The 26,609-nt window shown below is 38.0% G+C and overlaps 1 protein-coding gene across 12 annotated transcripts in view; it reads right to left on the reverse strand.

Annotated features, from left to right (window-relative positions):
* Window positions 1–26,609, reverse strand: part of LOC127360663 (V-set domain-containing T-cell activation inhibitor 1) — a 94,617-nt gene that overhangs the window by 47,417 nt on the left and 20,591 nt on the right. For 2 of the 12 annotated variants that reach the window (XM_051395116.1, XM_051395115.1), the window contains 2 exons: window positions 15,678–15,729; window positions 12,874–14,388 (listed from right to left, as the gene is read on the reverse strand). In XM_051395116.1, coding sequence (XP_051251076.1) covers window positions 14,349–14,388; window positions 15,678–15,729 — 92 coding nt within the window. In that variant the 3' untranslated portion in view covers window positions 12,874–14,348. Of the gene's footprint in view, window positions 1–531; window positions 1,271–1,841; window positions 2,095–2,496; window positions 2,533–3,916; window positions 4,055–4,491; window positions 4,771–5,529; window positions 5,566–6,851; window positions 7,047–12,873; window positions 14,389–15,605; window positions 15,730–17,966; window positions 18,114–18,276; window positions 18,556–19,195; window positions 19,232–26,609 lie in introns of those variants that run through there. The other 10 variants (XR_007883877.1, XR_007883875.1, XR_007883876.1 and 7 more) reach the window with 10 other exon arrangements.

Consider the following 26,609-nt stretch of genomic DNA (forward strand, 5'->3'; position numbering starts at 1 on the left):
ACAATAATGTGTGTCTTTTAATGTCCACATTAATCCACAGTGCAGAGGAAGAGGAGGAGGAGGAGGATGTGTCTGTTGTTAATATGGACATGATGGTAATCAGGAACACATCGTTTTAAGCGATACATTGACTATTGATTAAATATTGAATCTAAATGTTGATTAGCTGGACATCCTGAGCAATATGGATGCAGATCTCTCAGTAAATAATAACCAAGTATTCAGTCAACCCGCAGTATAAATAGTATTCACTGTTCCAGTTTGAATGCAGACATTTTGAGGACTTTGGCTGAGGGCCCCAGGAAGGTTAGGACCGGCTCTGAAAGTATCCGAGTACCAAAGGAAGTGATTCTCAACCACAGTCCACACAAATATCTACTTAATTCAGGTTATTAAATAAAGTGTAAATGTTAAATCCAGTTAGTTTGTGTTCAAAGAGTCTTTAGTAAGACTTTAAGTATCAAAAACAGCTGCTGCAGCAGATCAATAATCACTCTGATTTCCTTCAAAATAAAAGCATCCAGTCATCCATCAGGAAAGTTTGTTTTATTCAAACGATTGGAGACAAAAGTTTAAACATGATGATTGTAATGTCTCATTATTATTTAGGACACTTTAATGTCCACAGTAGAAACAGGAAGTGATGGTAGACAGATGTAGAGTTTGTAGCAGTGTGCTGTCGCTACGTCACCAGCTAACTAGCTGCTCCAATAACAAAGAACCACATGAGGAAGAAAAGACAACTTAACAACATTAACTCACTGATTGGAAGAATATCTCATCAACAAGGAAACTTCCAGTGCAAATAAACAGACCTAAATATTAAACACATATTACAGTGAACAACACAACAAGGCACATACAAGGAAAACTCTAGCTCATAATAAAATATAAGTTATACTGACTCATCTTCATTGCACATTATTACAGCATTAATGAGATTTAATGATCAATCATTGAGTATAGAAGATTCTTGCTCGGCACCATGATGAAAATAGTATAAAACATTTTAACTCTTATAAACAGTCAAAATAAATTCATTTCACATGGATGTTAAAAATATTCACACACGCAATAAAATATTTACAAGCTGCAGTTGAGCTGGACGACTCATGACAATAAAATATTGACCTAATATTATGAACTGAAACCAGAGTTTAACTCTTTAACTGATTCCTTCAGTGAGGAATATATCGAATACTGACACCTGAGAAATTCCTTTGTTTCCATCTCTTCTCATCTGGACTATTTACAATCCTCTTTTCTCAACCTTCCTATGAGTTGTAGCATTAAAGCTTTAAGACACAACATAGTTAAGCTACAAGTTACATTACACACACATTGTACACTGCTCATAAGAATTAAGGGAACACTTCACAGTATAACACAAAGTCAATTAAACTTCAGGGATATCAATCTATCCAGTTAGGAAGGATAAGTGATTGTGTATCCATTTTACCTGTTTTGGTGCAAATAAAAGTGACAATGAAAGAGGCAACAGCAAGACAACCCCAGAAAGGAATGAGTTTTAGAGGTGGCCACAGACAATAGCTCTCTCCTTATCCTTCCTGACTGATTCTTCTCTAGTTTTGCGTTTTGTGAGTGTCCCTGTCACTACTGGTAGCATGAGGCGGTACCTGCCCTGATCCAGGTCTGGGAGGAGTCCCCCCCCCACCCAGGAGCATGCTCAGATGTTGTCAGGAGTGCATACAGGCACGTGGGGGCCACACACACACTACTGAGTCACATTATGAGTTACTGTGATGAAATTTATGTCAGATTTGGATCAGCCAGTGATTTAATTTTTTACTTTGATTTTCGGTGTGATTTTGAATCCAGACCTCATCGGTTGGTGGTTTTGGTTTCTATTGACCGCTGTTACATTATTTTGTTCAGTACAGTAAAGATTGTGAACTTGAATATTTCGTTTATCGAGATCTGATGTGTGATTTAAGTGTTCCCTTCATATTTTTGAGTGTAGATTCAGGGATCTGTTGTTCTGACAGCAGCCACCAGAGGATCAAACAGCTAACTTCTTTTGCTCTGAAGAACCGTTAGAAGAACTGTTTGGATCTTGTCCCAGCAGAGGAAAACCTGCGGAGGAGAAAAGAACAGTATATATTACATATATCCATCACTCCATCACCTCACTCAGTGCTTAGAACAGATAAAGCAGCTGATGAACGGAGAGAAATCCTCAGAGCAGAATAAACTTTAAACAGAAATAAAACAAGTTCTACCATCTGGAAATACAGTATTTTGGTCACAAACCAGAAGACATAAAACAAGCACAAATATGAACCCAGCTTCACCTTGAAGCTGATGTTGAACCACAAACTCTACATTAAATATATTCACTCACTGCAAGACCTAAATAAACATCAAATAACATCCTGTCCTCATCCTCAGATTATCTTCTTCCCCAATTCCTGATAAAATAAATTTAAATATGTAACTTTGGCCCTGATACAACTGCCTCTCTCTGTCTGTACTCACCGTTCAGTAGCTGTCTGTCAGTCTCTCTCTGTCTCTCTGTGGTTTTGAAGAAAAGAAAATAAGGAAGTGAGTAACATTTTCATTAGTCATTGTTGTAGACCGAAAGTGATTCTTACATTTTCCAATTGACCCGGTGCCTTTTCTATTTTTGTTTTAAATAAAAAAATGTTTTTTATTTGTTAACTTCAGACAGTTGTGATGACCCCTCCCCCTCTGGTTGGTCTGTGTATTTTTATCTTGTGTTCTTCACAGGAGACAGAGTGGCAGGACTGTGGCCATTAGATGGGCTACACCTGGTTCATCCTGATTCCTAGGCTTTATAAGAGGTTGATCAGTTTATTGTCTTTCTCTCTCCTTCCAGCCAGCAGGTCCTTGGTTTGATTAATCCTTTACCTTTTTCCACACACAACACTTTACCCATATCCTCACACACACTCATTACACTACAGACAACACTGATGTACATTTATCTTTTATACTTTGTTTTGTATGAATATTGTTTAATTCAATTTATTTTGGCCTTAAACACTGAAATTGTCTGTGTGGTCTCCCTTCTTTGATCAGCTGCTCCTGAGTGTGCCTAAAACTAAGTGGAAGCTCAGAGGGGACTGTGTCTTTGCTGTGTCGGCTCTTATATTATGGAATGATCTGCCTCTGAACGTTAAACAGGCCTCTTCTCTGTCTGATTTTAAATCCTATCTTAAAACTAATCTCTTCTCTGTGGCCTTTGACACCGAGGAAGATGTCGACTTTATTTACTTGATTTAATTTCTTATTTTGATTGCTTTTTATTGCGTGGCTATTATTTTTACTCATGTTTTATGTCTTTTAATTTATTGTTGTATTTTATATGTAATTTTGCTCCTCATGTGAGCTGTTATGTCTTTTATTTATGATGTCTTATTCATTCTCCTGTACAGCACTTTGGTCAACTTTGGTTGTTTTAAAGTGCTTAACAAATAAAGTTGAATTGGATGAACTGTGAGCAGGTTCATGACACAGTTTCCTCCTGCTTCCAGTCTTTATGCTAAGCTAAGCTAACCATCTCCTGGGTTCAACTCCATACTTAACAGGTAAGGTAAGGGAATTTCCAAATGTTGAACTCTTCCTTTAAGAGTTACAGCCTGAGATATTCAGGACTACAACAAACCCAGCAGAAGCACTAAGCCTACAGACGGAGTGTGAGAGATATTCAGAGCTTAATCAATAGTTATGATCATAGATTAATGACTGTGTTTTCTTTATGTTTAATGAATCAATCAGTATTAGAACCAGAGGCCTCATGTAAATACCAACAGAATGGTTCATATCTGAGAAGACAAACACAAACTGTCAAAGTCTCTGGACCTGATAGTCTCAGTGGATCTGTTATGTTGATGTCTGCACATTATGGATCTGTTGATACATTATATAAACTTACCTTTAATACGACGTATTATGATGCACTTTGTAGCCACAAGCAAAACCAGAACTGCAGCAAGAATTAAAGCTCCTAAAACCAATCCACCACCCAACCATCCAATGAGCTCTTTGCTGGATGATTCCTCACACAGTTTCTCTGAAACACATCACAAAAAGTTAATGTAACACTCTAACTGTAACTGCAGATCATGTACAGCACACTGCTCATAGACTACACACAACAACAATTAAAGGGGTCTAAAAATATTTGAAAACTAATAAACTCATGAACAATGACATTTTATTTATTTATTTGATGATTAAATATGGAGGTATTTTCTTATCTTTATTCGACAGTGTGCAGAAAAACAAATATGTTTACGAAGGTGAGTGTAGAGTTGTGTAACTGTATCTCAATCTTTAAATGCAGACATACATAGCTGAGTATTTGCAAGTAGGAGCAGGAAATACAGACAATTCATTGGTTAATAAATAAATCTGATTACACGCACAGGGACTGAGATACAGTTAGAAAACTCTTGAATGAAGATAGAAAATACCCCCATAATTAAACCACCAAGAAAGAAATCTCACCATAGATGAACACGTAGGTCTCAGAATGAGTCTGATGGTGGATTTCCTCCTGTGTGACTACACAGCGGTAGTGGTCGGTCTTGGTCACAGTGGTGAGGAGGGTAACGTAGTAACGTCCTCCTCTGTCTGAGACCTGTGGCTCCTCAGCAGGAAGGATGTTTCCAGCACTGTCCTTCCACTCTACTTTAGGTTTAAAAGAAGCACCTCGAACCTCACACTGCAGCAGAGCCCTGTACTCTGTGACATTCAGTGTCCTGGTGTACGGCTCTGGGGCTGCTCCTGTGTACACAATATAAAGAAATGTTGTTGTTGTTGTTGTTGTTGTTGTGTTCATGTGTTCCCTGACTGTGGATGTGGAATACATTGTGTTTAAGAGAGGGAACACAGAGACATTATGAGGGCACTTTCACTGTTTCAGATTGATCAATAATGGAATCATTAGCTGCAGTCCAACATTCAAATAATGAAACATTAACAGATATATAATATAACAATAGAAAGGTTTATTGTAATTAAAAAAAAACCTTTGAGCTTGAATCATATTTTTAAATGACAGTAAGGACTTTTATCAGAAAAGGCTGAAGAGCCTTTTAGATGGCTCTTCAGCCCTTAAAGAGCGATCAGGAGAAATCAGTGGCGAGTCCTGACTGATGATGTCACTGATTTCTACATCTGCAATGTGTGTGCTACAACTCTGTCTCCCACAGGATGTGAATTATTCACAACTTTAAATACACTGTTCTGTAGTTAGCGCCAACACAACAACATCTTAAGCTCAGACGCTGCATCAGCTTCAAGTGATCAGTTGAAGTGTTTCTGTTTCCCAGCAGCCAATAAACACTGCACACGTAGAGCTCAGTAACATCATCAGTATCATGTGTCTCTGTAGGGAAGCTTCACAAAGTTCTCACTGGTCATTAATTACCACATCTTTAGAAGAAGCTAACAATGCTTCAAATATTGTGTCCCAACGTTCTGAATGATACTGAGGCCTAGAGAGTTGTAGCACACAGTACAGATACAGAGATCAGTCCTCACCTGGGATTTCTCCTGATCGCTCTTTAAGGACAGGACCTGAAAGACAAATGTGGGAGATAAATGTTTTAGATGTGACAATAAATGTATTCAGTTTGGTTTGGGGGTCAGTGATCTTTATGGTAGGGGGAAGTATGCTGAGAATCTGTTAATAAATCAAAGTTATATCAAAGGACCATTGTGTTGCTGAAGGTCTAAGGCTTTGGGATGTGGTTTACAATGGGTATGGTTAGGAAGTAACCAGGTGATCTTGGAGGTACTGGATGGTATATAAGATGGATCATTCTGGAAGTAGGGAGTAGGTACATTCATGTTGAGGTATTCTCTCTATGCTGCATGCAATAAAGAGTCTTAATTCATCACACCAACCTATAATTTCTTTAGAGAACTAGCAACTCTCAATCTTTGGAAGAATTTCTCCTGATGACATAAAGACTTTAATGTTTTCATGAGTGACATTATGAACTAATGGAGTAAAACACAATCAGAGTCACTCATTCACACAGCAAAGGCCACATATTTAATGAGGGAGATCCATGTTCAGATGAAATAATACATCAGCACTCTATCCCACTCTCATGTCTGTGCAGTAAACATGAAGCTACAACCAGCAGAGGTCAGGTTAGCTTAGCATAAAGACTGGAAGCAGGTGGAAACAGTAAGTGCTATGGAGCTGTTTTACTATCACACACACACACACACACACACACACACACACACACACACACACACACACACACACACACACACACACACACCTACAGGTGACTTACCGGTGTATTGCTTCATGCACAAACAGAGAAGAAGAAGACCCCAAGTTAGCAAACATGCAACAGTTTTATCCATTAATGCATTCAATATGTAACACTGATTATAAACCTTACTTTAGTTTAGAAAGCTGAGCGAGCAGAGCATGCAGGAGCAGCAGTGACTGTTTGTCACCTGAGTTGAGATTGGAGGCAGAGAAGTAAGCAGAGACAGAGACAGCTCCTCAGAGATGTTCAGACATAGAAGAGATTACTTTAGTGGAGAAGAAGGAGGAAGAGGAGAAACATGTGTTAGGTAAGAGCATTGCAGCCAGAAGCTACAGGAGTTAAAGGGGGGGGGGGGGGCACTACACTAATTAATCGTACAATAGCAAAGTGCAGATTCTGCAGATTGTAAGATTAAATAATTGATTATTGTCAGTCTGACAGCTCGATGTGATAACGTGCTATCTTCAAGGAGTCACTCGCTGTCAGTGGTTGAAAGGACAAAGAAGAACAGCTGGGTCACACATAATATAAAATAATATTAATGTTAAACTGTTTATTGAAAGTACTCACCAACAACAAGCTCAATGTAGAAGGTTTGTCTTGGTTCAAGATGAGGAAAATCACAGGTGTAGTTTCCACTGTCAGATATCTTCGTATTATTGATCTTTATGGAGGCGTTACCGTTCTTCAGTTGATCTTTAAAATGTGAGACTCGACCTTTGAACTGCTCATCTTGACCTGGACGACCATTATTGTAATGATCGCCTCCATCATACAAGAACACCCTCCTCCTTCTTCTTCTGACCATCTTTCCTCCAGTCAAACAGTTTATCTACAATGTTCTCCTTGGAGCTGAGAGAACAGGGTAGAATAACATCACTGCCTTCTTCCACTCTGACCACAGCTGGACCTGAAAGATGAAACATATTTCAATCAGATTAAACCTTTACATCACCTCAATTATTCTGAAACATTGAAAACACTGTGTTCCAAATTATTATGCAGATATGATTTGAATTAAAAAAACATTAGATTTTTTGTTTTTCAATGAAAGTTTTGACATCAATCTCAGACAGGTTTGTCTTTATTAGTTTGCTAGGTGAGCCTAATTAATGGGAAACTACTTAAGGATGTTGTTCCACATTATTAAGCAAGTCACAGGTTTCATGCAATATAGGGGGAAAATATCTTTCTGCAGATGAAAAGCGTGAAATAGTGCCGTATCTTTCAACCACTGGATATTTTACGAAATATTAAGAGAGATCATCGTCCTGTGAAAAGATTTGTGTCTGATTCAGAGCGCAGACGGGTTCCTTCAGATAAAGGCGTGTTAAGGAACATTTCTGTAAGGCTAATTCATTGTATTAAGTGAGCAGCTGTGAAAAAGCCACTGATGATAGTAAAAAGGTATTTGAAGTTGCTGGTGCTCCAGAGGCTTGCTGATGTGCATAAAGCTGTATTTCAGTCATCATTAAACAATGTCCACAAGGAGACGATTGCAGTGGAAATACATGAAGACAACAAGGCTGCGACGTCAGCAAGGAGGTGGTGGAGGATGTTTTGGGCTGGAATCATGGGAAGTGAGTTGGTAGGCCCCTTTAAGGTGCCTGAAGATGTCAAAATGACCTCATGGTATTTTTCCTTCCATGGTATAAAAGAAGAACCGTGCCTTCTGGAGTAAAATCATTTTCATGTAAGACAACGCACCATCCCATGCTGCAACAAATACCATTGAGGCCTAGGCTGCTATGGGCATTAAGGGAGAAAGAATCACGGTGTGGCCACCATCATCTCCTGACCTCAACCTGTGGAGCATCCTTTAAAGGAAGCTCTATGGGGGGGGGGGGGAGTTTCTCTGGGAGGCAGTTCAGGCATCCTCAAAGGAAATACAGTCAGAAACTGTACATGGACACAAGTTCAATGGATGAGAGAGTTGGTAATGGGATATCAAAGAAGGGCTCCTATGTTAATATGTAACTTCATCTTTAAAGATGTTTTTGAGTGAAATAGTTTTGATTGGAGGAAAATGATCCCCTCTAATGCAAAACACACAACAGATTTCTGTTTTCATCCTTTAGAAACTATTGAGTGTTTTGAAACTGTTTTTCATAATAAGTTGGAAAACTGCATTTTGACTTATTTTGTCATCATTGATAATTGTGTTTAATAAAATCCAGATTACGATATTATTGTTGAGGAATAAAAAAATCCTATTGACTGCCAATTCTATCGATTATTTAGTAAGACAAAGAACAAACATATTATATCAGTGTTTCCTCTATGTCAGGGTTTCTCAACCTTTTGCAAGCTGGGCCCCCCAAAGCTGGTTCATTGCAGTTGGGCCCCCCCTTCCCCGGCGCCACCCACACTACACCACCTTGCATAGATAGATAGATAGATAGATAGATATACCTATGCTAGGCTATTATTTTTAGGGCCACATTATTATTATTATTATTATTATTATTATTATTATTATTATTATTATTATTATTATCATCATCAGTAGCAGTAGGTATAGGCCTATTATCATTACTAGGCTATTGTTATAATTGGCAGTAGCACCAGACTTCTAATGTGAGCTTGCAGGCATTATTATTATTATTATTATTATTATTATTATTATTATTATTATTATTATTATTATTATTAGTAGTAGTAGGCCTATTATCATTACTAGGCTATTGCTATATAATTATATGAGGTTACATGCTTTATTGTTGTTGTTATTATTATTATTATTATTATTATTATTATTATTATCATCAGTAGGCCTATTATCATTACTAGGCTATTGCTATAATTGGGAATTGGCACCAGACCTCTGATATGAATTTATTCTTTATTAGTGTGTGTTTAGTAGTGTTATTACTAGGCCTAATAGTAGGCATATCATCTGCATTTTTTACAGAAGCTTGCAGGTAGGCGATGTTAATGTGAGACCTGACTCGATGACGATTGCGGTACTTTGTTTTGAGTGCAGTCTTTTTTGAGAATCCTGCCTCACACAAATATGTCGACGCGAAAGGGAGGAGAATCTTCAAGGTGACGTCACAGAGTTGAGGGTATTCCTGCATCAGTGCTGCCCAGAATGACGAAAGAGGGCAGGAGGTAAAGACTTCCTTCAGCCTACTGTCACTCTTCAGCTCAATGAGCTGTTCCTGCATATCGATAGACAGCTCGTTTGCTGTGCACACAAATGGATCACGAACCCACGCAAAAGAGCGATAATCCTCCTTAAAGTACATCGCGAATTGTGTTCTCATTTCTGACAGGTGCTCAGACGCTGATTGAAATAGAGAGGAGAAATCGTGTGACGTGACTGCATCAGTGATAAAGTCTGCAAGGCTAGGGAACATGTCGCAGTTCCCTTCAGTGTATTGATGCGGCCCTGCCAGAGGTCAAGTTTTTGTGTGAAGGCGTCCACTCTGTCTGCGAGGAGCAATATGAGTTTCGCGGCCTTGCAAAGACAGGTTGAGGCCATTCAAGCGGTCAAATATATCGACCAAATAGGACAGAGACGCAAGCCACATAGTGTCATCCAGATGCTTCGCCAGATCTGATTTGATTTCTGTCAAAAACCACTTCACCTCCTCTCACAGCTCATACAACCGCTGTAACAACCGCCCCCTGGAGAGCTTCAGTGTGCAGAAGCAGCTGTTCGTGCCCTGACCCCATCTCCTGGCAGAGGACCCCAAACAAGCGAGAGTTTAGCGGCCGTGATTTGATGAGATTGATCATTTTCACGGATTGGTTCAGCACGGAGTCAAAGAGAACCGGCATTTTTTTTAGCAGCTAGTGCTTCGCGATGGACCATGCAATGTGTCCATTTCACAAGTGGAGCTACTTGCCCGCACACCATCCGTGCATAGGCCAACGCATCGGTCCCAAGTCAAACCATTTTCACGGATAAAAACATCAAGGACATTGGAGATGGACATGACAGCCGGCAGACTTTAACCTAAACCCGTGCTAAACAAGTGCTGCTCTCTCTCTCTCTCTCTCTCTCTCTCTCACACACACACACACACACACACACACACACACACACACACTTTACGCACTGCTCTATCATTAAAGACGCTACACTACTTACACTAACACTTTGTTTCTTACCGTGTCCATGTCCAAGTGTTATTGTAGACAGCAGACAGAGACACAGGATCATGATCTTCATCCCTCCTAGCAGGTCCGGAAGAAAACGTATTACGGTTAAAACGGAAATATTTGATATTAAATAAACTGGTAGCGGATATTATTCGATACTTGTACGAGGAAATAAAGTCCTATACTTAAATAAGTCTTTAAGTACAAAAACAACATTAACGTTGGACAGCAAACTGTCCCAGTGGAGCACGGAGCCGACGAAGCCACACAAATGTGAAGCAAACATCACTGGGAAACATCAAATGAACTTCAGAATAAAAGCATACTGTTATGAATGTATTTTGAAGCTGTTGCCCCAGTGTAGACTGCAGGTCCTTAAAGTGCTCAGAAGATTTCTGAATAGGTTTGTGATTGTTGTGTGATTTTAAAACAGCATAGTGTCCATCAGCAGGCTGAAGAACAACCAGTTCAGACCACAGCATTGTGAGAAACACAATGTTAAAATGTCTTATTGACACATTCTGACACTAAAAGGAACACTACAGAGTTCATTTTGGATTTGAGACACAGTGTGTGTCCACATGTAAAGCAAAGGGAACTCTACCACCAACAATAATTATACATAGGCAGAGTCTGGCTGAGCTTTTCATCTTGAGAACGACACAACATGCAGACTCTCCATCAATAACTCAAACTCTGTGATCATCTATCTGAATGAGTAAAATGATGGATTATTGGGTCTTTGATGAATACCTTATATTCCAGTAAACTCCTGCAGGCCTGTTCTTCAGAACCACACTCAGAGAAAACTTAAGCAAGTTAAAGACGTCACCTTGGGCGTTATTTGATGGGCATTTTTCTAAATCACTAAATGTGTAATTGTTGAATCTTAAAGATAATATGCAGACTAATTGATAATGACTCAATACTACTATTTCACTTAGCTGCTGTGGTGATAAAATAGCAAATTCAGTCAGTTTGAAGGTCTTCCAAACTATATTAAAGCTTTTATTTTGAAGGTTTCCGTTGTATTTCTGGGGATTCTGCTTCACTTTCATTAACTTGATACTATGGATCCACAAATGGGCGTGTCTGTCAGTGGTTGTGTCTGTCAGTGGGTGTGCCTGTCAGCGGGTGACGTTTATGGACCGCGGAACGAGGGGAAGTGTCTAATAATGAGAGATCTTCCACTCGGTCTACTCCTGGGTTCTGAACTGTTGCAGTTCCCCTCTGGCTCCACATGAGGGCGCTCACAGGATGAGAGCAGAATGAATGGAGCTCTATGGAGCTATACCCTCACAATCCACTTTTCTCAGGATATCATTGTTTGTCTAGTAATTTGAATGTTGCATTCGAAAGGGGACGCAAAGAAATGACACATTGCTGGGTGTTAGATTTTTTAGAGTCACTTATTTTCTTTAAAAAGTCTTTTAAAATGTCAATGACGTCACACACACATCGTACGGCCAGAGATACCGCTACGACACAGACGTAACGATAGGCAGATAAAAGTACCAGCAACACAAAAAGAAGTTTCTGTGTTAAAAAAAAAAGAACTTGTGTGAAACAATCGTCCTTCTCTAAATGGCGGTATAGACAGTAAGCTGCCACCTACTGTATCGGAATGTGTAAACGTATTACTATATTGGAGTTATATTCTGTTTATTAGACCTGTTTCATTGAAGTATTTGATTAAAGTTATTGTGCCATTTACCACCTGAAGTCGCGCTGTTTAAAAGTGTTTGATGCCACTGCAGCTTTCAGAGCGTCTCCAGTTTTACAATAGATTATATTGTCTATGAATCTGTTTTTCAATGGTTGTAAATGATTAATGAGTCAGTTAATAAGTTCTACTTTCATAATAAAACACTCTTCTCCCTTCTTGTAACTCTCGTCTCACAACGACTGATACTTCAGTTCTTTCCCTCCACATATATACAAACAGACTGCTGGAACGATAATGTGTGTCTTTTAATGTCCACATTAAGCCACAGTGCAGAGGAAGAGGAGGAGGAGGAGGATGTGTCTGTTGTTAATATGGACATGATGGTAATCAGGAACGCATCGTTTTAAGCGATACATTGACTATTGATTAAATATTGAATTTAAATGTTGATTAGCTGGACATCCTGAGCAATATGGATGCAGATCTCTCAGTAAATAATAACCAAGTATTCAGTCAACCCGCAGTATAAATAGTATTCACTGTTCCAGTTTGAATGCAGACATTTTGAGGACTTTGGCTGAGGGCCCCAGGAAGGTTAGGACCGGCTCTGAAAGTATCCGAGTACCAAAGGAAGTGATTCTCAACCACAGTCCACACAAATATCTACTTAATTCAGGTTATTAAATAAAGTGTAAATGTTAAATCCAGTTGGTTTGTGTTCAAAGAGTCTTTAGTAAGACTTTAAGTATCAAAAACAGCTGCTGCAGCAGATCAATAATCACTCTGATTTCCTTCAAAATAAAAGCATCCAGTCATCCATCAGGAAAGTTTGTTTTATTCAAACGATTGGAGACAAAAGTTTAAACATGATGATTGTAATGTCTCATTATTATTTAGGACACTTTAATGTCCACAGTTGAAACAGGAAGTGATGGTAGACAGATGTAGAGTTTGTAGCAGTGTGCTGTCGCTACGTCACCAGCTAACTAGCTGCTCCAATAACAAAGAACCACATGAGGAAGGAAAGACAACTTAACAACATTAACTCACTGATTGGAAGAATATCTCAACAAGGAAACTTTCAGTGCAAATAAGCTGACCTAAATATTAAACACATATTACAGTGAACAACACAACAAGGCACATACAAGGATAACTCTAGTTTATAATAAAATATAAGTTATACTGACTCATCTTCACTGTACATTATTACAGCATTAATGAGATTTAATGATCAATCATTGAGTATAGAAGATTCTTGCTCTGCACCATGATGAAAATAGTATAAGACAATGTAACTCTTATAAACAGTGAAAATAAATTCATTTCACATGGATGTTAAAAATATTCACACAATCAATAAAATATTTACAAGCTGCAGTTGAGCTGGACGACTCATCACAATAAAATATTGACCTAATATTATGAACTGAAACCAGAGTTTAACTCTTTAACTGATTCCTTCAGTGAGGAATCTCATTGACACCTGAGAAATTCATTTGTTTCCATCTCTTCTCATCTGGACGATTTACAATCCTCTTTTCTCAACCTTCCTATGAGTTGTAGCATTAAAGCTTTAAGGCACAACATAGTTCAGCTACAAGTTACATTACACACACATTATACACTGCTCATAAGAATTAAGGGAACACTTCACAGTATAACAACTTCAGGGATATCAATCTATCCAGTTAGGAAGGATAAGTGATTGTGAATCCATTTTACCGGTTTTGGTGCAAATAAAAGTGACAACGAAAGAGGCAACAGCAAGACAACCCCAAAAAGGAATGAGTCTTACAGGTGGCCACAGACAATAGCTCTCTCCTAATCCTTCCTGACTGATTCTTCTCTAGTTTTGCGTTTTGTGAGTGTCCCTGTCACTACTGGTAGCATGAGGCGGTACCTGCCCTGATCCAGGTCTGTGAGGAGTCCCCCCCCTCCAGGAGCATGCCCAGATGTTGTCAGGAGTGCATACTGGGGGGGGCACACACACTACTGAGTCACATTATGAGTTGCTGTGATGAAATTTATGCCAGATTTGGATCAGCCAGTGATTTAAATTTTTTACTTTGATTTTCAGTGTGATTTTGAATCCAGACCTCATCAGTTGGTGGTTTTGGTTTCTATTGACCGCTGTTACATTATTTTGTTCAGTACAGTAAAGATTGTGAACTTAATGATAGTGATTTAAGTGTTCCCTTTATTTTTTTGAGCAGTGTAGATTCAGGGATCTGTTGTTCTGACAGCAGTCACCAGAGGATCAAACAGCTAACTTCATTTACTCTGAAGAACTGTTAGAAGAACTGTTTGGATCCTGTCCCTACAGAAGAAAACCTGCGGAGGAGAAAAGAACAGTATATATTACATAAAGTCAACTTTCATTTTACACAGAAAAGATTTTGTTGTCCCTCACAGACAGATTGGGTGTGGACTCCATCACCTCACTCACTGCTTAGAACAGATAAAGCAGCTGATGAACGGAGAGAAATCCTCAGAGCAGAATAAACTTTAAGAAGAAATAAAACAAGTTCTACCATCTGGAAATACAGTATTTTGGTCACAAACCAGACGACATAAAACAAGTACAAATATGAACCCAGCTTCACCTTGAAGCTGATGTTGAACCACAAACTCTACATTAAATATATTCACTCACTGCAAGAACTAAATAAACATCAGATAACATCCTGTCCTCATCCTCAGATTATCTTCTTCCCCAATTCCTGATAAAATAAATTAATATATGTAACTTTGGTCCTGATACAACTGCCTCTCTCTGTCTGTACTCATTGTTCTGTGGCTGTCTGTCAGTCTCTCTCTGGAGGAGCTCTGTGTCAAAACAATTACATGGAAATAAATAACAGATATTTATTTTTACCATTTTCATTAATCACTGTTCACCTGTAAGTGATTCTACATTTACCAATTGACCTGGTGCCTTTTCTTTTTTTTTCTAAGATAATGTTAAAAACATAATTAAGTTCTCTGATGTTGGACAGATTAAAAAAGATTTAAATGTTTGTAACATTTTTCAGAGATTATTAGTTTACAGATTATTAGTTTACATATGATGAGATTATTAGTTTACTGATGAGATTATTAGTTTACAGATTATTAGTTTACAGATGATGAGATTATTAGTTTACAGATGATGAGATTATTAGTTTACAGATGAGATTATTAGTTTACAGATGAGATTATTAGTTTGCAGATGACTCTCAGCAGTCTCTTTTATACGGTGTGTTCAAGGTGAGAATGTTTCTGTTATTCCACCTCACCGTTCTGTAGAAAACACTAAAGAGGGGCGTTGTTGTTCTGCTGTTAATCCGGTAGTGGAGGTAGAAATGAGCTGAACTGATGTCTGTTTAAAATGGGGGAGCCGATGGACGCAGACGCTGCTGTGTTACACGCTATGACTCTTTTGTTTCAGAGTAAAACAGCAAAACCTGCGATGGGTCTTCTTCACTGCAGTGTTGTTGGATCTCTTTAAAAAGAGCTAATGTTCAATGTTACCCTGAGGTCGACCACCGAACACACTGAACATCCTAAACCTTAAATATAAAGAAATAAATCATTCTTTAATTCCTATACTGGCCCTGATGCAACCGACAATCTTTACTCACCGCTTAGCCTCAAACTCATATCCATCCTCCTCAGTCTCTCTCCGCTGTGGCTCTGTTGTTTTGACAAAAGAATTACATGAAAATAAAAAACTTTATTATTTTTTAAAAACATTTTCATCATTGTTAAAGTGATTCTATAATAATTCTACAATAAATATCTCAGTGAAACTCACTGTACTACCAAATGAAGCACTTTGACTCTTCAAACTTTACTGTTAACAATGAGCATTGTGACCAATCACAGCTGTGAATCACAGAGCGACACTTTATTCACCTCCATCTAAATTAATCACTCACTTTAAGCTTTATGTTCTCAAACTATAGAAGATCATAAAATAGTTCAATAATATGGTTTTGCTCTGTTTAGCAATCTTTGGTCTTTTTAAATCAATAAATGAATAAATTCATTCATTATAAATATGGCTGCTGGTTTAATGTTATATCAAATAGCACTTAATCCACTAATGTCAGCCATATAAATAAGCAAGAAGTACTTGAAGCACTGAGCTGTCAATCAGAATGATCACTTGGTAGTTTAGGAGTCCAACCTCTGGTAAGAACAGATAAAGCAGCTGATGAACGGAGAGAAATCCTCAGAGCAGAATAAACTTTAAGCAGAAATAAAACAAGTTCTACCATCTGGAAATACAGTATTTTGCTCACAAACCAGACGACATAAAACAAGTACAAATATGAACCCAGCTTCACCTTGAAGCTGATGTTGAACCACAAACTCTACATTAAATATATTCACTCACTGCAAGAACTAAATAAACATCAAATAACATCCTGTCCTCATCCTCAGATTATCTTCTTCCCCAATTCCTGATTAAATAAATTAGAATATGTAACTTTGGCCCTGATACAACTGCCTCTCTCTGTCTGTACTCATTGTTCTGTAGCTGTCTGTCAGTCTCTCTCTGTCTCTCTGTGGTTTTGAAGAAAAGAAAATAAGGAAGTGAGTAACATTTTCATTAATCATTGTTGTAGACCGAAAGTGATTCTTACATTTTCCAATTGACCCGGTGCCTTTTCTATTTTTGTTTTAAATAAAAAAAAAATGTTTATTTGTTAACTTCAGACAGTTGTGATGACCCCTCCCCCCTCTGGTTGGTCTGTGTATTTTTATCTTGTGTTCTTCACAGGAGACAGAGTGGCAGGACTGTGGCCATTAGATGGGCTACACCTGGTTCATCCTGATTCCTAGGCTTTATAAGAGGTTGATCAGTTTATTGTCTTTCTCTCTCCTTCCAGCCAGCAGGTCCTTGGTTTGATTAATCCTTTACCCATATCCTCACACACACTCATTACACTACAGACAACACTGATGTACATTTATCTTTTATACTTTGTTTAGTATGAATATTGTTTAATTCAATTTATTTTGGCCTTAAACACTGAAATTGTCTGTGTGGTCTCCCTTCTTTGATCAGCTGCTCCTGAGTGTGCCTAAAACTAAGCGGAAGCTCAGAGGGGACTGTGTCTTTGCTGTGTCGGCTCTTAAATTATGGAATGATCTGCCTCTGAATGTTAAACAGGCCTCTTCTCTGTCTGATTTTAAATCCCGTCTTAAAACCATCTCTTCTCTGTGGCCTTTGACACCGAGTAAGATGTCGACTTTATTTACTTGATTTAATTTCTTGTTTTGATTGCTTTTTATTGCGTGGCTATTATTTGTACTCATGTTTTATGTCTTTTAATTTATTGTTGTATTTTATATGTAATTTTGCTCCTCATGTGAGCTGTTATGTCTTTTATTTATGATGTCTTATTCATTCTCCTGTACAGCACTTTGGTCAACTTTGGTTGTTTTAAAGTGCTTAACAAATAAAGTTGGATTGGATGAACTGTGAGCAGGTTCATGACACAGTTTCCTCCTGCTTCCAGTCTTTATGCTAAGCTAAGCTAACCACCTCCTGGGTTCAACTCCACACTTAACAGGTAAGGTTAGGGTATTTCTCAAATGTTGAACTCTTCCTTTAAGAGTTACAGCCTGAGATATTCAGGACTACAACAAACCGAGCAGAAGCACTAAGCCTACAGACTGAGTGTGAGTGATATTCAGAGCTTAATCAATAGTTATGATCATAGATTAATGATTGTGTTTTCTTTATGTTTAATGAATCAATCAGTATTAGAACCAGAGGCCTCATGTAAATACCAACAGAATGGTTCATATCTGAGAAGACAAACACAAACTGTCAAAGTCTCTGGACCTGATAGTCTCAGTGGATCTGTTATGTTGATGTCTGCACATTATGGATATGTTGATACATTATATAAACTTACCTTTATTACGACGTCTTATGATGCACTTTGTAGCCACAAGCAAAACCAGAACTGCAGCAAGAGTTAAAACTCCTAAAACCAATCCGACAAACAATCCACCCAACCATCCAATGAGCTCTTTGCTGGATGATTCCTCACACAGTTTCTCTGAAACACATCACAAAAAGTTAATGTAACACTCAAACTGTAACTGCAGATCATGTACAGCACACTGTTCATAGACTACACACAACAACAATTAAAGGGGACTAAAAATATCTAAAAACTAATAAACTCATGAACAATGAAAGTTATTTGAAAGAAATCTCACCATTGATGAACACGTAGATCTCAGAATCAGTCTGATGGTGGATTTCCTCCTGTGTGACTACACAGCGGTAGTGGTCGGTCTTGGTCACAGTGGTGAGGAGGGTAACGTAGTAACGTCCTCCTCTGTCTGAGACCTGTGGCTCCTCAGCAGGAAGGATGTTTCCAGCACTGTTCTTCCACTCTACTTTAGGTTTAGAAGAAGCACCTTCAACAACACACTGCAGCAGTGCTCTGTCCTCTGTGGGATTAAGTGTCCTGATGTACGGCTTTGGAGCTGCTCCTGTGAACACAATATAAAGAAAAGCTTGTTAAGGACAGCTAGTAATGTAATAATGGGATGTTGTTGTATTTATTCCTTCCCTGACTGTAGATATGGAACACATTGTTTAAGAGAGTGAACACAGAGAGATAAAAGCTTTAACTTCACACTCCAACATTGTTTGATAGAAAATGATAAACAGTTTTACGTCTTTTGAGAAATTTGGTGATTATTGACGACTGAAAGATTTCTGATATAAGTCTGGACTGTTTTTAATAGAAAAAACATAAAAGAAGGTTAACTTATATAAACTCAAATATGAACCAGTTTAATTTTGATCACAATTTCGTGTAACCACAGAAAAGTTTCTTGTAATTAAAAGAAAATCTTTTTATATTGTGTCCAATCAAACAGCAGTGGAGAGCTTGTGGCTCTAGAGGACCAAACCAAAGCCTGATTCAATGACTGAAGTCATCAACTAACATGTAGTTTGTTCACCTGCAGTTATGCAGCTCTTTTCCCACATTAACCTCTGAGCCTGTCTACCTGCTACACTGTGAGAGAACAACAACAAAGTTCAACATGAAGTTACTGAATCAAACCTTCTGAATGACACTGAGGCCTAGAGAGTTGTAGTACAGATACAGAGATCAGTCCTCACCTGGGATTTCTCCTGATCGGTCTTTAAGGGCAGGACCTGAAAGACAAATAAAGACTTTAATGTTTTCACGAGTGACATTATGAACTAATGGAGTAAAACACAATCAGAGTCACTAATTCACACAGCAAAAGCCACATATTTAATGAGGGAGATCCATGTTCAGACTATCACCTAGTAACTAAATGGATGAAATAATACATCAGCCATATACTTCAATGATCTATTTCCTGCTAAATCACTTTGTTGCAGAGCGTTAAATAAGATTGATCCCACTCTCATGTCTGTGTAGTAATTATGAAGCTACAGCCATCAATGTCAGTTAAGCTTGCAGCTCAGAAACACTAACTTTGGCCGCAGTCTGCAGGTGAGTCATTGGATTCAGAGGAGGAGGTGGAAAGCTGCCACCACATACGTCTCCTGCCTCCAGATCAGTCAATAGCTAAATCCAGGTGCACATCTCCCAGCAAAAGAGGACACTGAAAGGATGTACTGGTAGTACATATATATATATATATATGTACTACACACACACACACACACACATTCACACATACACACATGCATACATATATTTTTTAATGGTTTTGGCCTACATTACGTCAAATTACGTTAAATTGGGCTATAATATGACTGAGAATTCAGAAAGAAATTTAAAATTGTTAAAATGACATCTTTCATGGACTTGGACTGTAAACATGTAGTAGCACTATGGAGCTGTTTTTCTAAGAGTGGGCCTCAGTTTGACACCATATACATACACAGTTGCTGGTTTCACACTGTGATGACCTACAGGTGGTAGTAACGTGTCAGGATATACAGCAATGCACCATCAGTGCCCCCCTGGGGTAATTATCACTAGCTGCACAGGTACCAAGAAGTCAGATTGTTGCTGCCTTAATTTCTACTCCATCAGTCAAACACTGCAAAACTATAATATGATGGGTCCGAGGAAAAGTCTCAAAACTCCTAAACACTAATGACTAATAAACAAACCTCCAACACTGACTGCATGGATATTACCAGGTCTTACTATCTTACTAGTTTGTTTGGGGCGGCTGCGGCTCAGAGGCAGAGCGGGTCGCTCCTTAATTGGAAGGTTGTGGGTTCGCTCCCCCTGTTCCTGGCGCCATATGTCAAAGCATCCTTGAGCGAGATACTGAACCCCAAAATGCTCCCGATACATCGGTGAGTGTGTCTGAATGTTATTTTCTGTTTGATGGACTTTGCCATCACTGAGTGAATGTGTGCGAAAGGGTGAATGTAGCACGTAGTGTAAAAGCGCTTTGAGTGGTCGGAAGACTAGAAAGGTCTTTTTTTTTACCTTTGCGTTTATTTGGTGTAATACCCTTCTTTGAACACTGGGTGGCAGTCACCTAAAATGGGACTGCATTTATAGGAAGGATGATGCAGCCAGATATGTTGCATCATGTGAGGTGTGATGGCCGCCCTAGCAGCCACACACTGGGGAGTTAAGTTCTGTTTATTTGACCTCTTTTATGGGCCCAGAACGTTTTGCATAATTTGTAAATTGATTATTTCTACATTCTTTAATGAATAAAATTACTTTTGGTAAAAATGTACCTCCGACTCCTCATGCCTACCAGCTCTGTCCCTGACATGAGGCAATGCATTTTTTTTTACTATGGTGTGATCATGGCATGTGATTGATCTGAAATTTGGTTAAACTGTCCGACTGTGTGATTTATTGCTCCATCTGGATGAAAAGAAGTTTGTAAAAATGTGTAGTAAATCTGTAGAGGTACATCTGGACATTGTAATTGTTGGCGCGTTACACAGCCGATGCCTACAACACATCAGTTAATGTCACTGTCATGCAGCTACAGCCTCAAAAATGACCAAACAGTCAAATGAACTTGATTCTTGATTCAACATACATTTCTAACTTCCAAGAGTTATTGTACTATGATTATAAGTCGTCAGGTGTCTGTTAATTTATCAGTGTCTGTCTCAGAGTTTGTTGCCAGGAATATCAACAAACATTTTTCTAGTCAACTAGTCCAAAAGTAAGAAAATGCTCAATGTTGATGCACCTTTGCTATGTTTAGTAGTTGTGCTCGTTGCTGGCTGGATTATTGTCTGCATGTGTAAAATTAAAATTATACTTTCCAAAGTCTAAAGTTGGATATATTAATTCATTTATTTCTTAAATAGAAACAAACAAACCTAAACTAATGTACCAATTAGTGAGCACCTTTAATAGACTTGTGGCCACCAACAGTTAAACACAGAAAATGTCTCTAACACTCAGTAAACAGTCAATATTGAGCACGATTTAAAGACTGTAAAGACAGAAACCGCTCACACACAGCCAGGATTCATACATTACTCTGTTATTTACGTCACTTTATCCTGTTACACGCATTTGACACCGGGGCAACATATGGACAATAACTTTTGGCAGGACAATGCCATACATAATTAGAAAGAATATTAAAATACTCTTATTGTTATTAGCCAAAGATTCATGGCTGCTTGATTGTTGTAGGATAACCTGATGCATGATGGATTTTTTTTCCACCGCAGGCTGAATTAACTTTGTGATGTGAATGACAAACGTAGATGACATGGCATCATTGATGATATGAAGTTACAGAGGATAATATTACTATTAGAGAAAAAATTAATCACCAACTGCCATCAACAGCTATCAGTGGCTCTCCAAGTTCAGGGACTTCTGTCAATGTAAACTTAGATATATATTTAGACTGTTTTTCTGCTATCGATCTTCATCAGTTAACTTCAATCATTTCTTCATCGAAGCCATCAACCTGTCTGTTAGACCCGATCCCAACTAGGCTGCTTAAAGAAGTTGTTCCCTTAATTGGCACTTCTTTACTGGATATGATTAATCTTTCTTTATTATCAGGATATGTACCACAGTCCTTTAAAGTAGCTGTAATTAAACCCCTTCTTAAAAAGTCCACTCTTGACCCAGGGGTTTTAGCCAACTATAGACCGATTTCTAACCTCCCCTTCCTCTCTAAGATTCTGGAGAAAGTAGTCGCCAAAGAGTTGTGTGACTTTCTGCATAACAATAGTTTATTTGAGGATTTTCAGTCAGGATTTAGAGTTCATCATAGCACAGAGACAGCTCTGGTTAAAGTTAATAATGACCTTCTGACTGCTTCTGACAATGGACTTGTCTCTGTACTTGTATTATTAGATCTTAGTGCTGCATTTGACACCATTGACCATGATATTCTTTTACAGAGACTTGAGCATCAAATTGGCATTAAAGGAACCGCACTAAGCTGGTTTAAGTCATATTTATCAGATCGTTCGCAGTTTGTACATGTTAACGATGAATCTTCAATAAATACTACAGTTAGTCATGGAGTTCCACAAGGTTCTGTACTTGGACCAATACTATTTACTTTATATATGCTCCCTTTAGGCAACATTATTAGGAATCACTGCATTAACTTTCAGTGTTATGAAGATGATGCGCAGTTATATCTATCAATCAAGCCCAATGAAATTAATCAATTATCTAAATTACAAACATGTCTTAAGGACATAAAATCCTGGATGACCTGCAATTTTCTGATGTTAAACTCAGAAAAAAACGAAATTCTTGTTCTTGGCCCCAAAAACCTTAGAGACTCACTGTCTAAAGATATAGTTACTCTAGATGGCATTAACTTGGCCTCTAGCACCACTGTCAGGAATCTTGGAGTTATCTTTGATCAGGATTTGTCATTTAACTCCCACATAAAGCAGACCTCGAGGACTGCCTTCTTTCATTTACGTAATATTAGAAAAATTAGACAAATACTATCACAGACAGATGCAGAAAAACTAATCCATGCATTTGTTACTTCAAGGCTGGATTACTGCAACTCTTTATTATCAGGTTGCCCCAATAAGTCCATTAAAACGCTCCAATTAATTCAGAACGCTGCAGCACGAGTACTGACAGGAACTAGAAAAAGAGATCCCTCTAGAACACTACGTTCTCTGAATGCTGGGCTACTTGTGGTTCCTATAGTCTCTAAAAGGAGAACAGGAACCAGAGCCTTCAGTTACCAAGCTCCTCTCCTGTGGAACCAGCTTCCAGTTGTGGTTCGGGAGGCAGACACCCTCACCACATTCAAGAGTAGGCTTAAGACATTCCTCTTTGATAAAGCTTACAGTTAGGGCTGGATCAGGTGAGTCCTGAACCATCCCTTAGTTACGCTGCTATAGGTCTAGACTATCGGGGGATTTCCCATGGTGCACTGAGCTCCTCTCTTCCTCTCTCTTTCTGCACTCATTCATGTTCCATTAATGCATGTTACTAACTTCACTTCTTCCCCAGAGTTCTTGTGCTTTCTCGTCTCGCAGGTTCTTGTCGATCCTGGTGGAGCCTCCTGCCATGGTCCTGCTAGATTGCCATTGCCAATACTGTTGTTGCTGTGCACCTGTCTGACTGTCTGTCTGTCTGCCTCTCTCTCTCTCTCTCTCTCTCTCTCTCTCTCTCTCTCTCTCTCTCTCTCTCTCTCTCTCTCTCTCTCTCTCCCCCAACTGGTTGAGACAGACGACCACCCACCTAGAGCCGAAGGATCTGTCCTAGGTTTCTGCCTTTTAACAGGCAGTTCTTCCTTGCCCTTGTCTCCAAGGTTTTGCTCATGGTGGTACTGTTGGGTCTCTGTAATTAATGTTATAAGGAGTTCGGTCTAGACCTGCTCTATTTGAAAAGTGTCCTGAGATAACTTCTGTTATGAATTGGCGCTATACAAATAAAACTGAATTGAATTGAATTGAATTGAATTGAATTGAATTAATGTTACAGCTTTCAGGGAGCAGCTAAGCTAATGCTACATTAGATTTAAATCAGTCAGTCAGCACATTCAGTGAGGCTCACAGCTGTTGTATAATGTGACTGCATCGTAACTTATCTGATCTGGAGCACCTGGGCCTAATGCTTGATGGATATAATTCAATTCAATTCAATTCAGTTTTATTTGTATAGCACCAATTCATAACAGAAGTTATCTCAGGACACTTTTCAAATAGACCAAACTCCTTATAACATTAAAAATAAATAATATCAAAGCTCCTCATCCACATGAATACCACTGATATTACAGACAACCACATCTCATATTCTACATTGCATTGAAGTTATTCTTTGTTGTTATAATAAATATTTGTTACTTTTGAGATGTCTTTCCCATTTTTTGTCGTGGTCTATGAGCCAGGTTATGACACAGTTCCACATCCTCTCTTACTGTGAATAGTGCCATCAGTGAGGTAAGATGGTAGAGAGTGTAGTTGTACATAACTTCTATCAACATCTTGGCAAAGTGCAGATACTTTTCATTATAAAATTAAATCATTCATTATTGTCAGTATGACAACTAGTCCTACTTTCAGTGACTTTAATAGTTAATATAAAATAATATTAATATTAATGAAAGTACTCACCAACAACAAGCTCAATGTAGAAGGTTTGTCTTGGCTGAAGACGAGGAAAAACACAGGTGTAGTTTCCACTGTCAGATATCTTCGTATTATTGATCTTTATGGAGCGTTACCGTTCTTCAGTTGATCAGAAAAATGTGAGACTCGACCTTTGAACTGTACATCTTGACCTGTAAGGCCATTATTGTAATGATCTCCTGCATCATAATAGAACACATTCTTCTTCTTCTGACCATCTTTCCTCCAGTCAAACAGTTTATCTACAATGTTCTCCTTGGAGCTGAGAGAACAGGGTAGAATAACATCACTGTCTTCTTCCACGATCACTCTGACCACAGCTGGACCTGAAAGATGAAACATATTTCAATCATTATGATTAATAAAGAGCAATCAAAAATTAAATTACACACATATTTTAAAACCTTATTAGTTAGTAGTGAGATTATTTATCGATATTTTTCATACTTGTATAATTTCAGTATATTTGTGATTGATTAGATTTTTTTTAATGAATTATCTAAATCTATCTATGTAGAACTGAGTGGGATATTGTTACGATTTTAGTATCTAACCATTAAAAATTCTGTACTGATAACAAAAACGTAATGAAAGATGTATTTCAACAAAAGAAAAAGAGACAAAAATAGAAACATATTGAATAAAGTAAATATTATAAAATATTAAATATTTATAAAACAATAAATACAGGTGGATGCTAACACTGAACCTTAATGAAGTGTAGAAACCAGTGAATTATTGAACTGATTGTTTCAGTGTTGTTGTTCTATCAGTGAGGGTTTACAACGTAACACCTGGCTCTATCAAAATAAAAGCTTTCACTCTTCTGTACCTTTGTATTATTCACTGAAAAAGGAAACACTGGATTTAAAAACACGTGTGATAGTGACACTGAAAAATAAAACACAGGCAAGCAGAGTGATACTGTGTATAATAGACTCAGTTTTACTTTCTGTTCCTCAAACTCCACCAGAGACAATCCACCATTTTGTAATTCAGTTCCCAACCGTACATATGTATTTTAGTGTACTGAAAATACAAACTACATGTATTTTCTTTTTATTTGACTGTTTTTAAGCCTTTTATTCTCTTTTTTTATATTATTTATTTAATTACATTATGTTTGTCCTCTACCATGTGGTTTCTTCTTGTTCTTTATTTCTGTCTTCCTGTTCTCAGTGTCCTGTTTTCTGTCAAAGTACTTGTAATGTGCTTATGTAAATAAAGTTAATATTATGATTATTATTATTGTGTATTTTATCTTTATACATTTTGTATTTTACTAAATACAGAAAACCCCTAAAATAAGTGTAACAAGAAACATTTTGATGTATTTTGTAAGATTACACTGTGCTGATGATCCTAATGTAATTATTAATTATTATGAATGTGGTGTTTTCTACCATTGGTTAGATACATAGAGGACTTTCAGTTTAATTCACTTTATTTCAGACACATAGCTCCACATTAACATAAAAACAACAACATACAGATATAATATGTCTTTCTTACCGTTTCCATCTCCAACTATTATTGCAGACAGCAGACAGACACACAGGATCATAAGCTGAGCTGTGAGCTCCATTATTCTGGTTGTCCTGAACAAACATTAACAGGTCTAATGTCAAGTTCTGTAAATATGTGAGTATATGTCACTGACGGAAACCACAAGACTTCCTGTCAGAAGTCAAACTTCCGTTATTTCAAGCTCAACCATAACGCAGTCACACACATGAAGTGAGCTTAATGTGCATTGTGACATTTTGAACACTACAGGGTACTACTATATCTGATATGACAGCCACATTATACACAGGCAGAGTCCGGCATAGATTTTCAACTTGAGACAGACTCTCCATCAACCGTTCATTGCAGCCCTGATCTGACATTACACTGAACTGGACTGATGATTAAATACCAAGTCACTTTGGAGGTCTTTAAAATGCAAGCAATCTGCAGTTGAAAATGTTCA

This window comes from Dicentrarchus labrax, unplaced genomic scaffold, assembly GCF_905237075.1.
Source record: "Dicentrarchus labrax unplaced genomic scaffold, dlabrax2021, whole genome shotgun sequence".
In the NCBI taxonomy this organism is placed as follows: Eukaryota; Metazoa; Chordata; class Actinopteri; family Moronidae; genus Dicentrarchus; species Dicentrarchus labrax.